The sequence below is a fragment of the Gopherus flavomarginatus genome, chromosome 5, assembly GCF_025201925.1.
Source record: "Gopherus flavomarginatus isolate rGopFla2 chromosome 5, rGopFla2.mat.asm, whole genome shotgun sequence".
NCBI lineage: Eukaryota > Metazoa > Chordata > Testudines > Testudinidae > Gopherus > Gopherus flavomarginatus.
In genome coordinates, this window is record NC_066621.1 from 102,227,354 (window position 1) to 102,247,975 (window position 20,622).

At 41.3% G+C, this 20,622-nt stretch overlaps 1 protein-coding gene across 15 annotated transcripts in view; it reads right to left on the reverse strand.

The window, feature by feature from the left end:
* RYR3 (ryanodine receptor 3) overlaps positions 1-20,622 on the reverse strand; it is a 630,986-nt gene that overhangs the window by 472,245 nt on the left and 138,119 nt on the right. For all 15 annotated transcript variants that reach the window (XM_050954773.1, XM_050954774.1, XM_050954771.1 and 12 more), the window contains 4 exons: positions 18,550-18,624; positions 16,828-16,906; positions 10,142-10,254; positions 9,755-9,854 (listed from right to left, as the gene is read on the reverse strand). In XM_050954773.1, coding sequence (XP_050810730.1) covers positions 9,755-9,854; positions 10,142-10,254; positions 16,828-16,906; positions 18,550-18,624 — 367 coding nt within the window. The remainder of the gene's footprint in view (positions 1-9,754; positions 9,855-10,141; positions 10,255-16,827; positions 16,907-18,549; positions 18,625-20,622) is intronic.

Below are 20,622 nucleotides of genomic sequence, written 5' to 3' on the forward strand. Positions count from 1 at the left end.
GTGGTGGGATATAGACAGAATCCGGAAGCCAGTAGGAATATTATATTTTTCTTTTCTCTGCTAAGGGCTTTTTAGCAAAGAGAGAAGCAGTTGGTTTTAAAAGGGAACCAGAGAGAATTTTTTTTTCTGCTCTCTCTCGCAGTTTGTGGCTTGCATGTTAAGGGTCTTTTGTCATGCAATAGCCCTCCCATTAGGAGGCAAGTACCAGCACTTATAGGCATGCAAATAAAGTGGTTTTTCTGGTTTCCCTTCATTGAACATTAGCTAGAGAGAGAAAGGGAAAAAAGCACTGTTGCTAGGCAGACTTCAGGAGGCAACAGAGAACCTGCAGTTCAGAAGATAAACACCGGAGGGCACCCCAACACAAGAAAACAGGAACCATGACTTCTAAGGCAAAAATTGGCGCCGAAGAACAAATCAAAGAAGCTGAACACAGGCGACAGATGGAGATGAAAGAAAAGGAAGAAAGCATGAAACTGGCAGCCTTCCAAAGAGAACAGGCAGCCCAAGAGGCAGCACACAAAAGAAAACTAGAAGAAGAAGAGGTGGCCTACCGCCGAGAAATGGAAAAACAACAAAAAGAGAATGAAGAGAAGGAAAAACAGAGAAAACATGAACTGGAGTTGGCAAAAGCTGGGCTGCCTGTGCCAGCCAACCCTAACAACCCGGCGCCAAATATTGCTCCACAGCACAGGAAATTTCCCACCTACAAGGCAGGTGATGACACCGAGGCCTTCTTGGAAAATTTTGAAAGAGCCTGTCTTGGGTACAGCATTCCCGAAGACCAGTACATGGTAGAATTGAGGTCACAGCTCAGTGGACCTTTAGCAGAGGTGGCAGCTGAAATGCCTCAGCACCAAATGAATGACTATAAACTTTTTCAAACCAAGGCCAGATACAGGATGGGGATAACCCCAGATCATGCCCGTCGGCGCTTCAGAACCCAAAAGTGGAAACCCGAGGTGTCATTTCCCAAACACGCCTACTACATTGCAAAAAACTATGAGGCCTGGATAACAGGAAACAACATTCAAACCTTGGAAGAACTAAACCTCCTCATACAAATGGAACAGTTCTTGGATGGTGTTCCTGAAGACATCACACGGTACATACAAGATGGAAATCCCAAAGATATCGCTGAGGCGGGGGAAATTGGAGCCAAATGGATGGAACTGGCAGAAAGCAAGAAAGCTACTGTCAAGGGGAACGATTACCCCAGGGGGCACACAGACCATAAACCCTACAACCGAGGACAGCCAAAGACCCCACATACCACCCAAGTAAAGCCACAGATACCCTACCCTTCAACCTCACCAGTCTCCAGTAACTCACCTCGGCCCAGTGACCCATCAGATGGAAGATGCTTTAAGTGTAATGAACTGGGACATATCAAGGCCAACTGTCCCAAGAACACCATGCGAGTGCAATTCATTACACCACCATCACACCAAAGATCCCCAGGCCCGGATGCCTCTCAAATACCCTTGGAGCGAAGGGAAAATTTGAGAGTGGGCGGAAAGAAGGTTACTGCGTGGAGAGACACGGGGGCACAAGTGTCAGCTATCCACCAATCCTTCGTTGACCCCAAATTCATCAACCCAAAGGCCAAAGTTACAATTTACCCCTTCATGTCACAAGCTGTAGACTTGCCTACAGCTCAACTGCCTGTCCAGTACAAAGGCTGGTCAGGAATGTGGACTTTTGCAGTCTATGACAATTATCCTATCCCCATGCTACTGGGGGAAGACTTGGCCAACCAGGTGAGGCGGGCCAAGAGAGTGGGAATGGTTACACGTAGCCAAACCAGGCAAGCTTCCAGACCCATTCCTGTTCCTGAACCGTCCACAGAGGCCCCGTCTGTGTTACCAGAGACCCAGACAGAGGTAGTGGACCCGGATTCCATGCCAACCACTGAAACAGCCACAGCACCTCCAGTCCCAGGCCCGGAACTGGAACAGCAACCAGCACCAGCAAGTGCAACCACATCTTCAAACTCAACGCCAGAGGGCGCCAGCGAGCCAGAACTGGCAGAAGCACAAGACAGCCATACCCAAAAGGCTCAGCCAGAGTCTGAAATACCCTCAGGTGCACCAGCGGAGAGCGGTACACCAGCAACGGAAACAACACCAACACCTACATCGCTTCCAGAGGGACCAAGCCCAAGTCCACAGTCTGAGGAAGAACTGGTGACCCCAGCCTCAAGGGAACAGTTCCAGACTGAGCAGGAAGCGGATGACAGCCTTCAGAAAGCTTGGGCGGCGGCACGGAGCACCCCACCGCCTCTCAGCTCTTCTAATCGATCACGGTTTGTTATAGACCAAGGACTTTTATACAAGGAAATTCTTTCTGGTGGATACCGGGAAGAATGGCAGCCGCAAAAACAGTTGGTGGTTCCAACTAAGTACCGGGGGAAGCTCTTAAGCTTAGCCCATGATCATCCCAGTGGCCACGCTGGGGTGAACAGAACCAAGGACCGGTTGGGGAAGTCCTTCCACTGGGAGGGGATGGGCAAGGACGTTGCCAAGTATGTCCGGTCTTGTGAGGTATGCCAAAGAGTGGGAAAGCCTCAAGACCAGGTCAAGGCCCCTCTCCAGCCACTCCCCATAATTGAGGTCCCATTTCAGCGAGTAGCTGTGGATGTTCTGGGCCCTTTCCCAAAAAAGACGCCCAGAGGAAAGCAGTACGTACTGACTTTAGTGGACTTTGCTACCCGATGGCCAGAAGCAGTAGCTCTAGGCAACACCAGGGCTAACAACTGTGTGCCTGGCCCTAACAGACATCTTTGCCAGGGTAGGTTGGCCCTCTGACATCCTTACAGATTCAGGGTCTAATTTCCTGGCAGGGACCATGGAAAAACTGTGGGAAACTCATGGGGTGAATCACTTGGTTGCCACCCCATACCACCATCAAACCAATGGCCTGGTGGAAAGGTTCAATGGAACTTTGGGGGCCATGATACGAAAATTCATCAACGAATTCTCCAATAATTGGGACCTAGTGTTGCAGCAGTTGCTGTTTGCCTACAGGGCTGTACCACATCCCAGTTTAGGGTTTTCACCGTTTGAACTTGTGTATGGTCACGAGGTTAAGGGGCCATTACAGTTGGTGAAGCAGCAATGGGAGGGGTTTACGCCTTCTCCAGGAACTAACATTCTGGACTTTGTAAGCAACCTACAAAGCACCCTCCGACACTCTTTAGCCCTTGCTAGAGAGAACCTAAAGGATGCTCAAGAAGAGCAAAAGGCCTGGTATGACAGACATGCCAGAGAACGTTCCTTCAAGGTAGGAGACCAGGTTATGGTCTTGAAGGCGCAACAGGCCCATAAGATGGAAGCATCATGGGAAGGGCCATTCACGGTCCAAGAGCGCCTGGGAGCTGTAAACTACCTCATAGCATTTCCCAATTCCTCACTAAAGCCTAAAGTGTACCATGTTAATTCTCTCAAGCCTTTCTATTCCAGAGACTTACAGGTTTGTCAGTTTACAGTCCAGGGAGATGATGCTGAGTGGCCTGACGGTGTCTACTACGACGGGAAAAAAGACGGTGGCGTGGAAGAGGTCAACCTCTCAACCACCCTGGAACGTCTGCAGCGGCAACAAATCAAGGAGCTGTGCACTAGCTTCGCCCCATTGTTCTCAGCCACCCCAGGACGGACTGAACGGGCATACCACTCCATTGATACAGGTAATGCTCACCCAATCAGAACCCCACCCTACCGAGTGTCTCCTCATGCCCAAGCTGCTATAGAACGGGAGATCCAGAACATGCTACAGATGGGTATAATCCGCTCATCTACCAGTGCATGGGCATCTCCAGTGGTTCTGGTACCCAAACCAGATGGGGAAATATGCTTTTGCGTGGACTACCGTAAGCTAAATGCTGTAACTCGTCCGGACAACTATCCAATGCCACGTACCGATGAGCTATTGGAAAAGTTGGGACGTGCCCAGTTCATCTCTACAATAGACTTAACCAAGGGGTACTGGCAAGTACCGCTAGATGAACCTGCCAAGGAGAGGTCAGCATTCGTCACCCATGCGGGGGTGTATGAATTCAATGTCCTTCCTTTCGGCCTTCGAAATGCACCCGCCACCTTCCAAAGGCTGGTAGATGGTCTACTAGCTGGACTGGGAGAATTTGCAGTTGCCTACCTCGATGATGTGGCCATTTTTTCTGACTCCTGGCCCGAACACCTACTACACCTGGAAAAGGTCTTTGAGCGCATCAGGCAGGCAGGACTAACTGTTAAGGCCAAAAAGTGTCAAATAGGCCAAAACAGAGTGACTTACCTGGGGCACCAGGTGGGTCGAGGAACCATAAACCCCCTACAGGCCAAGGTGGATGCTATCCAAAAGTGGCCTGTCCCAAGGTCAAAGAAACAGGTCCAATCCTTCTTAGGCTTGGCCGGATACTACAGGCGATTTGTACCACACTACAGCCAAATCGCTGCCCCACTGACCGACCTGACCAAAAAGACCCAGCCAAATGCAGTTAAGTGGACTCATGAGTGTCAAAAGGCCTTTACCCAACTTAAGGCAACGCTCATGTCTGACCCTGTGCTCAGGGCCCCGGATTTTGACAAGCCATTCCTAGTAACCACAGATGCATCTAAGCGTGGTATAGGAGCAGTGCTCATGCAGGAAGCAACACATCACAACTTCCATCCTGTCGTGTTTCTCAGCAAGAAACTGTCTGAGAGGGAAAGTCACTGGTCAGTCAGTGAAAAGGAATGCTATGCCATTGTGTACGCCCTGGAAAAGCTACGCCCATATGTTTGGGGACGGCGGTTCCAACTACAAACTGACCATGCTGCACTAAAGTGGCTTCATACTGCCAAGGGGAACAACAAGAAACTTCTTCGTTGAAGTTTAGCTCTCCAAGATTTTGATTTTCAAATTCAACACATCACAGCAGCTTCTAATAAAGTTGCTGATGCACTCTCCCGTGAGAGTTTCCCACAATTCAGTAGTTAAAAAGTGTTCTTAAAATGTAGAAGTCTGTTAGTTATATACTTAGGAGTATATGTAAAGGTGTATGTGTTGTATTAATCTGTTTATTTTCAAGTTCTAGAAGGAAATCGCCGCCAGTGAGCTTCCCCACTGTCTGCAATTTGGGGGGCGTGTCATAAACAGATAGCTAAGGGTTAATGTCTCTTTCACCTGAAGCACCTGACCAGAGGACCAATCAGGAAACCGGATTTTTTCAACTTTGGGTGGAGGGATTTGAGTGTCTGTGTCTTTGTTTTCTGGCTGCCTGCTTTCTCTGAGCTTTGGAGAAGTAGTTCTACTTTCTAGTCTTCTGTTTCTAAGTGTAAGGACAAAGAGATCAGATAGTAAGTTATATGGTTTCTTTTCTTTGGTATTTGCATAAATATAAGTGCTGGAGTGCTTTGATTTGTATTCTTTTGGAATAAGGCTGTTTATTCAATATTCTTTTAAGCAATTGACCCTGTGTTGTATCATCTTAATACAGAGAGAACATTTGTACTTATTTTTCTTTCTTTTTATATAAAGCTTTCTTTTAAGACCTGTGGGAGTTTTTCTTTACTTCAGGGAAATTGAGTCTGTACTCACCAGGGAATTGGTGGGAGGAAGGAATCGGGGAGATCTGCGTGTTGGATTGCTAGCCTGATTTTTGCATTCCCTCTGGGGGAATAGGAAAGTACTTTTTGTTTCCAGGATTGGAAACAGAGAGGGAGATTCACTCTGTTTGGGTTCACAGAGCTTGTGTCTGTGTATCTCTCCAGGAGCACCTGGAGGGGGGAAGGGAAAAAGGATTATTTCCCTTTGTTGTGAGACTCAAGGGATTTGGGTCTTGGGGTCCCCAGGGAAGGTTTTTCAGGGGGACCAGAGTGCCCCAAAACACTCTAATTTTTTGGGTGGTGGCAGCAAGTACCAGGTCCAAGCTGGTAACTAAGCTTGGAGGTTTTCATGCTAACCCCCATATCTTGGACGCTAAGGTCCAAATCTGGGACTAAGGTTATTACAACAGGGTAACTGGTTTGGTGGATAGGGAGAATGCTGTGGACATAATATACCTGGACTTCAGCAAGGCTTTTGACATAGTCCTACATGACATTCTGATAAGTAAGCTGGAGAAATGCAGGCTTGGCAGAACTACCATTACGTGGATACATAATCGGTCAAACAACTGCAGACAAAGAGTAACTATTAATGGAATGATATTAGATCAGATATTATACAGGGATCCGCTCTGGGTCCAGTGTTGTTTAACATATTTATTCAAGATCTGGATGTAGGAACAGAGAGCTTATTAATCAAATTTGCAGATGACGCAAAGCTAAGGGAGTTGCAAACCCTTTGGAAGATAGAGCTAAAATTCAGACGGATCTTGATAAATTGGAGAACTAGGCTATAGACAACAAAATGAAATTCAACAAAGACATACATAAGTGCTAAATTTAGGAAGAAAAACCAAATGCACAAATACAGAATGGAGGATAACTGGCTTGGCAGCAGCACTGTTGAGAAGGATCTGGGAGTTGTGGTGGATCACAACCTCAACATGAGTCAGCAATGTGATGCTGTTTCAAAAAACCCACAAAAAACGCAATTTTAAGTTGCTTTATCAGAGTCATAACATGCAAATCACGGGAGGTGATAGTACCACTCTACTCGATGCTGGTTAGGCCTCAGCTGGCGTACTGTGTCCAATTTTGGTCACCAACATATAGAAAGGATGTGGAGAAATTGGAAAGGATCCAGAGGAGAGTGACAAAAATGATCAAAGGAATGGAATGCAAGCCATTCGTGCAAAGGCTGAAGGAACTGGGTATATTTTCTTTGGAAAAGGGATTAAGGGGGGGACAAGATGGCTAACTTCAAATACTTGAAAGTCTGACATAAAAAGATGGAGAAAAGTTGTTCTCTCTTGCTACAGAGGGCAGGACATGAGACAATGGATTCAAACTATAGCACTGCAGATTTATATTGAATCTCAAGAAAAACTTCCTAACTGTAAGAACAGTAGGACAATGGAACAGACTGCTTAAGGAGTTGTAGAAGATCCTTCACTGGAGGCTTTCAAAAGGAGGCTGGATAATCATCTGTCTTGGATGGTTTAGACCCAACAAATCCTGCATCTTGGCAGGGGATTAGACTAGATGACCTTTGCAGTCCCTTCTATTCCTATGTTTCTAGAAGTCTATGATTTAATGAAATGCCAATAAATAATTTGAGTACACTGTGTGTGATACCAACACACTGTACTTTCAGTGGTTAGAAGGAACTCAGGAGAGGTTGGGGCCACTCTTCCTTTTAAACCCTTGGAACCCTCCAGGAAAGCAGAGAGAGGGAGGGGTGAGAAGCCCCAACAGACACTGCTTTCCAGAAGGTTCCAGAAGTTTGGAGTGAACAAGCTTGATTCCACAGACAAGAATATACAGAGGCCACTGAAACAGCCTTACTGTCAAGGTTGAATCCCCACTCTGTCACTCCGAGTGCAGAAGTGGGAGCCCACAAGGATTTTAAAAATTAATACTTGCCACTCCAGGCTTGTATTACACTCCCAAGGTTACAGCTTTTCTCTGGCCATGGCTTAGTAAATGCTGCCTCCACCCAAACACAAAAAAAACCAAAACCAAAACCAAAACAACCTTTTGAACCCAGGAAGGAGCACTTGGAATTCCTCTCTGTGGGGTACCCTTAAGCCCTTTCATCCCCACCACTCTGGGGAAGAGCTGAGAAAGAAAACAAAAGAAATCAGCTGTGGCTACCAGCTAATCAAACAACATGCACAAACCTCTTAGGACACCAAACATCCAATTCTGTTCTTAAAAAAGGCAAATTTTATTAAAAACAAAAAGGGAAAATTACATCTGGAATTTAGGCTTTTGCAAGATTTTAGAAGAGCAATTCCAAAAATCAAGTACCCATAATAGCTTTCTTGGGGGTACAACTTAAAGTTTATGAGCAAACAAAAGCATCTGGGGTTAGCACAGAGGAGATCCACAAGCCAAAATACAAAATAAACCTGATTGCGTCTAACTAAACATTCCTTATCCAAATAATTTCTTCTAGGTATGAAAGATGATTTTTCATACCTGGTTCAAGCCTTACACGACATTGCTGCTCCATCCCTGCAGCCCAGAGAACAACAGACAAAGGGAAAGTTTCTTTCCCAATTTTAAAAAGTTTACCTTCCCACGGGCTCTTTTGGTCAGGTGCCCAGTCCTTTTCTTTTACTTGTAGGTTTGTTAACCCTTAATAGGTAAAGCAAGCAGAGAACGGACCAAGAGTGATTTTACAGCTTACTGGCTGGCTGGGCGTCCAAAGGGAGCTACTCCCATCCGCACTTCATGTATCACACTTACTTTTAAGGCTCTACACAACTCTGCCCCTGCCTAAATCCTTCTTCAGCTCTGCCATCTTCCTAGCTAAATAACTATTTCTCAAACTTAATTCAATCCAATGTCCTCAATCCCAACTACCTTTTTGCCACCTTTGACTCACTCCTCAAATCTTCCCCTTCCTCCTGCCTTCACTTCTGTCTTCTACTTTCTTGATCATCGTGGACAACAACTGTCACTCAGGCCCATAACCCAGACATCATCTGCAATCTGAACCTCTCTCTCAGTCCTCCCATCTAGATAATGTCTAAATCTTGCCAATTCTTGCAGCATATCATCTCTAAAATATGGCCTTCCCTATCCATCCACAAAACTAAACCTCTCACTCCAGATGCTCATCATCTTGCAACAACCTTTTCTCTGGCCTTGATATATGCAATCATGCCCCATTCAGATCCATCCATAATGCTGCTGCAAAGATAATTTTCCTAGCCTATGCTTTCACCACATCAGCCCTCCCTTTGCATCTGTCCGTCCTCTGTTGCAACAAACATAAGATTCTGGTCTTTTTTTTCAACATCTTTCATGGCCTATCATCTGTTATTCAGTATCAAGAAGTTGACTCCTGCCTCCAATCAGCTCATGATGCCATCCTTCATCACCTACCTGTTAAATTTTCCAAAAAGTCATCACCTTAATGCTTCCTTCCATGCTGCCTTTCATGCTTGGGAGGAGCTCCCCATAAACATCTCAAATCTACCTCATTATCCTCCTTCAAAAACCCCTCCTTAAAACCCCCCTTTGCCATGACGCCTACAAAAAACCTCGACAATGGTTAGACCACTGGTGTACTGAGACCACGGCCTACCATGCTGACCAACATCTCATTGATTCCTTGTACTCCTCCACTGGCCTGTCTGTATCCATCTGTTGTCTCTTGTTGGTTTATACTTTGATAGTAAGCTTGATAGGGTGGGGAACATCTTTTTGTTCTAGGTTTACCCAGCGCCTAGCACAATGTGGTCTTGGTTCATAACTAGGGCTCCTGGGCACTATGGTAATACAAATAAATAAATTAAATCAATCCATTAATAATAATAAATCTTTTCTCTCATTGATCCCTATCACACCTCCTTTGCTCTGCGTATTCATCACAACTTGTTACTTCATTTGTCTTCTCTCACTCAACCCTTCATGCTTTGTACACCTACAATTACGTCAACCACTTTACTTCTTACCAACGAGTTTAACTGTTGTGCTATCCATACTTCCCCTCTTGCCCGTCAGTCATCCTTCCTTTCTCTGCTATACTTATTTTCTACGTTCGTGTAATTTAAACTATTAAGTTCATTGGGTCAGGAACTGTCTTTTTTATGTTTAGACTCTGTAAAGTGCCATGAAATGTTATATAATATTCACTTTTAACAATGTTTAACATGACAAACCTTCTTCAGTGCTACTTCCTGAGCATGTAGGATGGACGTTCCAGAGTGTTTGCATAAAGGAGGCATCCACCTGAATATTTCCATTTGACATGGAGAGATGCTGTAACAGAGAGAAAACCATTCCGCAGAGGGAGAACCATTAAAAGGATTTGCTATTAAATCTATTTAAATAAAATATTCTTTTCTCAAACAATGTTCAAAGATACATATTTTATTGAAAACTTACAATATCTCAGAAGTCTGTATACAATTTCTTGAAATCAGACACTTGTTTCATGACATACTATTATCAAATCTATTCAGTGTTAATAGGAGTAGCAACAGCTTTTATTTCTGCTTAGAACAGGACAATCAAGAGAAGAGAATTTCTAAGATAAACACCCTTACCAGATATCTTTCAGAGGACACACTGACCAGGATAAGATCATCGCCAATTCGAACTTTTTCTCCTTCTGACCTCTGTTTAGAAGCAGGATGTATCGTCCACCAGCATGCCTCACCTACAATATACAGAGACGCTTATGCCAATTATTTAGTATATAATAAATATATAATTCTAAGATATGTAAATATCTTATAAAGCTACCTGTACACTAACATACAGTAAAGACTTACCATTTTTATAAGGATAATATTTGTCTTACAGACCCACTGTTTTTTCTCTTTTCTGACCATTCACACCTCCCATTTCGCCCAGTATTGTCAGTCTAGCCTCAATGAACCTGATACTGTAATTGAACATCCCCGCCTCCAACCTCTGAGGGTCATCAAATGTTCAGTTCAGAACCTGCCTCCTCTATGCTTGCTACAACCAGTGAGCTACTGGCTCATTTCCTACATCAGAGGTAACTACTATCAGCCTTTCATACCTTCCCCTGCCTGTTGTCCCACCTTCCACACACCCCTGCCTTATTTTATCACTTCAACTGTGAGCTATATGCCCACTATACAATTAAATTATACTCTATTTTAAAAGGATGTCTACTATCTGACAACATTGCTATGTTACAAAAGTAGAAACTATAGACCAATTCACTGGACTCTGCTGGTAGTGCTGACCCTACATGCCCAGGATAGAGAAATTTTAAAATGACCACTCTAGAGCTCTTTCTCCACATACCTTGTGATATTCTGGTTTATTTTAACACAAATAAAACTCCCAAGGAAATTATACAGCTTGTCCAATGGTTTCATACCCATTATTGCCTGCTTATGGAGAGGTTGTGAGCCAATGAAAAGTGGGAATTATACACAAGTGGAAGAGTTGGCCAAAAATTAAGAGGGCAAAGAGCTGTTTCATTATCTAAGGCAATATATTCTTGAGGGTTGTTTTATTCCTAACATTTACTCCTAACCTTTAAATCATAATTTTGACATTGCAAAGTCACAAATGAATTCTACAGAAATAATTATGGAGATTATGATATTAGATAAGAGGAGAAGAACTACTCCAAGGAAACAAATATTCTGGGTTTGTCTGTGGTAATATTCTTAATAGGGCTGTCGATTAACCACAGTTAATTCACGTGATTAACAAAAAAATTAACTGCAATTAAAAAAATTAATCGTGATTAATCGCATTGTTAAACAACAGAATACCAATTGAAATTTATTAAATATTTCTGGATGTTTTTCTATATTTTAATATATGTTGATTTCTATTACACAGAATACAAAGTGTGCAGCGTTCACTTTATATTATTTTTTATTACAAATATTTGCACTGTAAACATGATAAAAGAAATAGTATTTTTTAATTCACCTCATAGAAGTACTGTAGTGCAATCTCTATTGTGAAAGTGTAACTTACAAATGTAGATTTTTTTTGTTACATAACTGCGCTCAAAAACAAAACAATATAAAACTTTAGAGCCTACAAGTCCACTCAGTCCTACTTCTTGTTCAGCCAACTGCTAAGATAAACAAGTTTGTTTACATTTACAGGAGATACTGCTGCCTGCTTCTTATTTACAATGTCACCTGAAAGTGAGAACAAGCGTTCGCATGGCACTTCTGTAGCTGCCATTGCAAGGTACTTACATGCCAGATGTGCTAAACATTTGTATGCCCCTTAATGCTTCAGCCACCATTCCAGAGGACATGCTTCCTTGCTCATAATGTTTGTTAAAAAAAATAGTGCATTAATTAAATTTGTGACTGAACTCCTTGTGGGAGAATTGTACATCCCCTGCTCTGTTTTACCCGTATTCTGCCATATATTTCATGTTATAGCAGTCTCGGATGATGACCCTAGCAAGTTTGATTTACGAACACTGACACTGCAGATCTGACAAAATGCAAAGAAGGTACCAATGTGAGATTTCTACAAATAACTACAGCACTCGACCGAAGAATCTGAAGTGCCATCCAAAATCTGAGAGGGACAAGGTGTGCAGCATGCTTTCAGAAATCTTAAAAGAGCAGCAATCAGATGCAGAACCTACAGAACCCGAACCACCAAAATAGAATATCAACCTTCTGCTGGTGGCATCTGACTCAGATGATGAAAATGAACATGCATCCATCCGCTCTGCTTTGGATCATTATCAAACAGAACTTGGTATCAGCATGCACACATGTCCTCTGGAATGGTGGTTGAAGCATGAAGGGACATATGAATCTTTAGTGCATCTGGCAGATAAATACCTTGCAACACCAGTTACAACAGTGCCCTGCGAATGCCTGTTCTCACTTTCAGGTGACATTGTAAACAAGAAGCAGGCAGCACTATCTCCTGCAAATGTAACCAAACTTGTTTGTCTGAGCAACTGGCTGAAGTAGGACTGAGTGGACTTGTAGGCTCTGAAGTTTTACATTGTTTTATTTCTGAATGCAGTTTTTTGGTACATAATTCGACATTTGTATGTTTAACTTTCATGATAAAGAGATTGCACTATAGTACATATATTAGGTGAATTGAAAATACTATTTCTTTTGTTTTTTACAGTGCAAATATTTGTAATAATAAATAAATATAAAGTGAGCACTGTACACTTTGTATTCTGTGCTGCAACTGAAATCAATATATTTAAAAATGTAGAAAACATCCAAAAATATTTAAATATGTGGTATTCTATTATTGTTTAATCGTGCAATTATTTTTTTAATCGCTTGACAGCCCTAATTCTTAATAAAGAACAAAGGGAAATAAACTCAATTTATAGGAGATATATAAGCAATGGATTCCAAACAGAACGTGTTTCCATAAAGTGTCAGCCATTTGTTTTTAAATATGCAGTAGTCAGGGGCGGCTCTAGGTATTTTGCAGCCCCAAGCATGGCAGGCAGGCTGCCTTCAGTGGCTTGCCTCAGGGAGCTCCCCGGTCCCTCGGATTCGGCGGCACGCCTGCGGGAGGTCCGCCAAAGCCACAGGACCAGCGGACCCTCCATAGGCGAGCCCGTTAGCGAGAATTTTTAAGCAATCGATAAACTCGGGGGTTGTGCCGTACGACTGGAGGATTGCTAACGTAGTTCCTATTTTTAAGAAAGGGAATAAAAGTGATCCGAGTAATTATAGGCCTGTTAGCTTGACGTCTGTAGTATGTAAGGTCTTGGAAAAAATTTTAAGGGAGAAAGTAGTTAAGGACATAGAGGTCAATGGTAATTGGGACGAATTGCAACATGGATTTACTAAAGGTAGATCGTGCCAAACCAATCTGATCTCCTTCTCTGAGAAGGTGACAGATTACTTAGATAAAGGAAATGCGGTAGATATAATTTACCTTGATTTCAGTAAGGCATTTGACACGGTTCCACATGGGGAACTGTTAGTTAAATTGGAAAAGATGGGGATGAATATGAAAGTTGTAAGGTGGATAAGGAACTGGTTAAAGGGGAGACTCCAGCGGGTCGTATTGAAGGGTGAACTGTCAGGCTGGAAGGAGGTCACTAGTGGAGTCCCTCAAGGATCGGTTTTGGGACCGATCTTATTTAACCTTTTTATTACTGACCTTGGCACAAAGAGCGGGAATGTGCTAATAAAGTTTGCGGATGACACAAAGCTGGGGGGTATTGCTAACACGGAGAAGGACAGGGATACTATTCAGGAAGATCTGGACCACCTTGTAAACTGGAGTAATAGTAATAGGATGAAAAACAATAGTGAAAAGTGCAAGGTCATGCACTTAGGGATTAATAATAAGAATTTTAGATATACATTGGGGACGCATCAGTTGGAAGCGACAGAGGAGGAAAAGGACCTTGGGGTATTGGTTGATAGCAGGATGACTATGAGCCGCCAATGCGATACGGCTGTTAAAAAAGCAAATGCGATTTTAGGATGCATCAGGCGAGGTATTTCCAGCAAGGATAAGGAGGTGTTAGTACCGTTATATAAGGCGCTGGTGAGACCCCATCTGGAATATTGTGTGCAGTTCTGGCGTCCCATGTTCAAGAAGGATGAATTCAAACTGGAACAGGTCCAGAGACGGGCTACTAGGATGATCCGAGGAATGGAAAACCTGCCTTATGAAAGGAGACTCAAAGAGCTTGGCTTGTTTAGCCTGGCCAAAAGAAGGCTGCGGGGGGATATGCTTGCTCTATATAAATATATCAGGGGGGTTAACGTTAGGGAGGGAGAGGAATTATTTAAGTTTAGTACTAATGTAGGCACGAGGACGAATGGGTACAAACTGGATATAAGGAAGTTTAGACTTGAAATTAGACAAAGGTTTCTAACCATTAGGGGAGTGAAGTTCTGGAACAGCCTTCCGAGGGAAGTAGTGGGGGCAAAAGACTTTTCTGGCTTTAAGACTAAGCTTGATAAGTATATGGAGGGGATGTTATGATAGGATAGTTTAATTTGGGCAATTGATCTTGGATTATCACCAGATAAGTCTGCTCAATGGTCTGCGGGGAGATGTTGGATGGGATGGGAACTGAGTTACTGCAGAGAATTCCTTCTTGGGTGCTGGCTGGTGAGTCTTGCCCACATGCTCAGGGTTTAGCTGATCGCCATATTTGGGGTCGGGAAGGAATTTTCCTCCAGGGCGGATTGGCAGGGGCCCTGGAGGTTTTTCGCCTTCCCCTGCAGCGTGGGGCATGGGTCGCTTGCTGGTGGATTCTCTGCAGCTTGAGGTCTTCAAACCAATTTTGAGGATTTCAATAACTCAGTCCTGGGTTAGGGGTTGTTATAAAAGTGGATGGGTAGGGTTCTGTGGCCTGCCTTGTGCAGGAGGTCAGACTAGATGATCATATTGGTCCCTTCTGACCTATGAGTCTATGAGTCTATGTTGCCGAAGGCAACCTGCCTGCCGCCCTCACGGCGACCGGCAGATCGCCCCCCGTGGTTTGCAGCCCTAGGCACACGCTTTGCGTGCTGGTTCCTGGAGCCGCCCCTGGCAGTGGTTTGAGACTTAGTACATGCAAAGTAAAAAGCCCTCTTTTCTGCTGAGATGATTCCACAGTCCAGTTCAATAGAAAAAAGGCATATTTACTCATGAAATGCAGATTTGGTGCAAAAGCATGAAGATGTTATCAAAATACTTAACACATAAAAGCTCCTGTAAAGACTTTTTTTTTAATATGACATGTGAAAAACCCTTTTTTGTACATTAACAATAAGACAAACACCAAAATAAAGTTGACCCTGCAGTTAGTAAGCAATATACATTATAAAGCCCAGGGGGCACATGGGATATTATTCAAAGTAACTTTGAAAGGGACCACAAAAACACCAGCATTGATTTTCACAGGACCGTATTATCAAAGAGATAAAAATGCACATATTCTTTACAGCAGCATGCTCAAACAAATGGCAGCCAAACTTGTAAAGTCGCATCCATAATAGTAACTATGTAACAGATGGAAACCAACTACTAACTCCTTACTGGAGTCTAAAAAGGAGTGAAGGAAAAACACTGTAAACTTCATAGGGTTCAGAGTACAGGTCATGATGACAACCAGCCCAGGAGGAAATGTCAAAGATCAGACTCCATGTGAAATGGGGGTGTAGTATATACATGACTGTGTCACTCCATCACTACTCCCAAACTTCACTTTTATTATTATTTTAAAGATCAAAAAATGCCATCCATCCACATCAATGGCTTGGGGGAACTTGAAGGGACTGACACAGAAATGAAGACAGTCTCAGAACAAAGGGAGGGACACAAGTGTGAAGGGACAAAAGGTAGGTCCCTCCCTCTGCGACAGGGGGCCTGGTCTTTGGTTTATGGCTGGCAGCTGTTGGCCTGGTTTTTTCTTCTTTTAAAATGACAATATCATATTTTAGTTCTCTTTGGCCTTTGAGTCCTGGGAAATGACTTCAAAGAAGTGGGGGCCAGAAACAAAACAAAACAAACATTTAAACTATCACTGTCATTGGCACTACTCCCTCAACATTAGTAATTAGGTTGACAGGTTTCCATGCTGATTATCGTAAAGGTGAAACTAGAAAAAAATACAATACCAAAAATCTTCTAATTAACACAATTTAGAAAAAGGAAGATAATTTAAATGAAGATGATGTAAGTCTTGATGAGATTAGTTAGGATAGTTACTGTTACAATATGTGAAGACAAATAGGTTATTTGTATGTCTATTGCTTTTAATGTCCATGCTCAAAGTCCCAAACCTTTTGATCTTTATTTTTAAATCTAAGATTTGTTTCTCTTGCCTATTTTATCCTGGTTGTATTTTAATGGACTTGTATGGCAAGTGGATACTTTCTACGCCCTCCTTCCCCTCACTTTTCAAGTTTTTTTTTTAATTATGAGATTTTTACAACCTTTGCCTGTTTTTGTTTACTACAGTTACATTATTGTATTATCTGAAGGATGAACTAATAATTTAATGCTAAAATAAAAGTTTTAGTGAATATTAAATATGCTAAAATAGAATTAGAAAATAAGTTCATAAAACTTTATTAATAAAATAATATAGAAATTTGCACTTAGTCCATATTTGCCAGTGTTTTCCAACTTAAGATAAGTCAGTCTCATTTCTTAATGAATAAATAATGGCAGGTTCGCAAGTTTGTAATGCTAATAATATCCATCACTATCCTAAATGCATTCTTAAGACTAGTACAACTGGCAATTTTTTCTCACAAAATAACACAGAATATTGGCATACCTGCTGCATTTTCTCGTAACCCCACATCAAATGCAAGTTTATCTGTCTGGGATCTTGATGTTGACAAACATGTCAAATACTGCAAAACATGTTGAAATGATTAAAAACTCCCAAATCAGCAGAATTATTTGAGGCATACATCTCTAATCGAAGATGATCATCGATTCAAAAAGCTCAAACTTACCATTAACCTGAATTTAAATATCTCATTGACTTCAATGAGAGTTCAAAATTAGCATCTTGCAGGAACTGCCACATATAAGATAATGTTCCTCCTTCTAAGTGTAAAGGTACACACATGAACAGGGATTTTGAGACAAGTAGGCTTCCCATGACAGCACTGCTCCTGAGGAAGACATATCAAGCAGACCCGAAAGCAACAATGTCTTCTCACTTTAGGCCCTGGCACATGCTCAGACTATGAATTGGACCTTAGAGTGGGAGGTCAGAACAGACAGAGCTCAAAAGCTATTGTTGGGAATTCCACCACAGGGCGGGAAAGAGAAGATGCTTCAAACACATCTCTCCTTCCTTCTGCACATTATTGTCCACTATCTGATAAATGCTTGTGTGAGATTCTTTCTTCTCCAGTGAAACAATGTGATCCAGAGAGGAAAAAAAAGCTGAAGCTTCCTAGTTGGTAAGATGCCTTAACAAATGACACATCCAACAAAATCCATAAAAAAGTGCCTCAAAATATTGTCAAAGCATATTTGTGGGTGTGCACTGTGGGAAGTTGGGGAGGGGGGAACCTACTATATAAAATACCCAAGATAAACTATGTAACTCTCTGGCATAAACTTACTGCTATTCCTAGTGGCAGCAAGTTGCTACTGGCACCAACTGGCATGCAACATTTCATTTAACTGCTAAGCATAGAGAACCCATCGGCAGAAAATGGAGACTTGCAAATACATATCACACTGCAATATTTTCAAATAATGCATTATTACCTAGGACCACCTCCATACCCTCAATGCTGTCATCATGAATGTAGTAGTGCACTACTGCACAACTTTAATAAAGTACCCATCCCTTTTGCCTCTCTAATGGTTGTTCCTACCCATACCTACTTGCTGACTTCTACAACCATTTTTGTGCTGTGACTGGATGGCATGCTGCACATTAACTTGCACTGTGCATTTCTATAGTGTGGTGTGTTTTGTGTTTTTTGGCAGATCTTTATCCTTTCCACACATTTTTACCACAAAGGGTGAACATATGTCCCTCACTTTCTGTTCTAAGTGTTAACACTTTCATTCCTAAAATACTTTAAAACATATGCAAAACATGCCATTTTAGTAGCTCCTAGACATTGATTATACTAATTTTACAGTTTCTCCTTCCATATGAACTTCCATAATGCTGGAATGAATAAATAATAATCCATTTCTTTTCACTCCTTTCTTTAGTTATATCATACTCAGTATATACTAGTGATTTTTGGGTGCCTTAAAAGGGACACCTTAAAGGGCCCTGATTTTCACAGTGTGGGTGATTGATACTTTGAGTCACCCAAAATTTGTGATCACTTTTGAAGATATCAGCCTCAATGTTCTTGCGCAAAGAGGGAACACTAAATGATTATGTTGCTTCATATATTTGTTTGTTACTTGATCTAAAGTGTTTATTATAACTTGAGTTTATTATTATCATTTATGGAGAACACGTTATTTTCCAATTGTAAGTGCACTCTGTTATGGAAGTTAATAAGTCACTTACCATTCCACTGAATGAATGCCGAAGTAGTATAGCATGGCCATACAGCAGGGTTCTGTGACCACCTCCTTGAGCTGCCTATAGAAATGACAAAGTGTTAACACTCAATAGCAATGCAGGAATTTTGACTCTTTCTATTCATCTGAAGTTACCAAAAATTTAATTATTATACATAGATACTCAAATTGCATTATATACAAAAGTGCAGATATGCTACAAAAGTTTGTACATTCACATTAATGAAGTAGTTACAGCAATAACTATTTTCATGGTAAAAAAATAATGTTTGACCAGACAATTGTGACCTAATTATCACTTTAGTGAGTAAAGTAAAAAAACAAAGTTTTCTACTAATACATTCTGAAATGAAATGAAAAAAGGCATTTCTTACCTTTCTTATAAACTTTTCAGAAGCATTCAGAATAAAAAAGAATATGTAATTGAAGTCTTAAAAATGATTATCCATACAAATATTTTAGACATGTACATTTTCTTATGTTCCCATATACTAAATAATCAATGTTCAATGAGACCACATGTTGCTAATAAGGATAAGCATTTGCTAAAATTAGGCTAAGTTAAATATTTATCAGAGGTGATATAATTATGGTAAGGGTCATTTCATTTCAACTAAATACAATTTGAGAGTGGTCAAGATATACAGAATTGTCAACCCTAAACATTCAAAACTCATTAGTCAGACTCACCCCACTCCAAAATTATGAGATTACCTTAAAAATAATGAGACTTTAAAAATAATAGGTTTGGGGTTCTTTATATTTGCCTTTTGGAATTGTAGCATTTACAATTCTCATTTTCAAGCTTTTCTCCACAACCAGGATGGCTTAACACTTTTTTTTTTTAATGAAAGCCAAGATTCCAGAATTGGAGGGTTTAAGAAAGGCATCAAACATCATAAGAGTTGGCAACAGTGGCTACAAAATATAACTAATGAACAATAACAAGCTCTACAGGACTTCCAATCATTTTTTCTCTCTCAATTTCCTTTCATACACACGCACCCATATAGTTTTTATATTTTATTGAGTTAATCAAAATATGCTGAAAGGATTAAGGCTAATTCTTGATGCATTCTGGTGTTTTCAACTGAAGTATAAAAAGCAGAATTTGACTAGTGTATTTCTTACTGTTACATACATCTAAAGAAGATGCATACATTTGGTAAAAGCTTATGCTGTGAGTTTGAACATTTCACTATGGCTTATTTTCCATTTAATACTTAGACGTTGTTCAGGGACCATTCAAATAGCCTTTAATACACACAAACAAGGTGGCTCTTGGAAATATAATGGTAGAACAAGGCTCATATCTGGTTTACTTTATATTTTTCAGAAGTTAATTCTCTTAAGGCAAAATTTCACCATTGGATATGTGTAGAGGAGAGTAGGGGACTAGAGGAGTGGGGTTGGTTTCTATGGGTTAAAATAGCATCCACTGGCAAAATTTGGCACTAAATGAATTCGCAAGTTTATCGATTAGTCCTTTAAGTTTACATTTCATATGTAACAAAACACTAGCTCTAAAAAAGCAAAACTAAAGAAACTCCTTGGGACTTTGTAGCTGGGCACCCACGATATCTAATGTTGATTCAAAAGACTAAAGGGGAAATCATGTTCATTCAACAGACACATACTAAAAAGCCAAAGGCAATATAGTTGCGGATGATTCCTTTATTGTAACAACAATAAAATAAGGTTGAGAACAGTTATGATTTTCTTGCTCTACTAACAAGTCTCAAGCAGAATTCTGCTACAAAACTAACAAAAATAATCTGCACAAAAGATAACCCTTCCCTGCTCGCTAATTAAAAGGGTTTTCTCTTTATTGTATGTACACCCTTTCTTTTATGTTTTGATTGACATGGAAATGTGGGTTTTTTTGTTTTACTATCAATGAACAAAAGCATCTCTGAATCACATCTGACTTAAAAAAAATAAAAATAAAAAAATTGTGCAGTTCTTTTTTCATCTCTGTACCTCAGAATTTAATTTTGAAATGTAAGAGTCAACATTCTGCAGTCAGTTTAAATTATGTTGGTCCTGGAACTGTCACAGT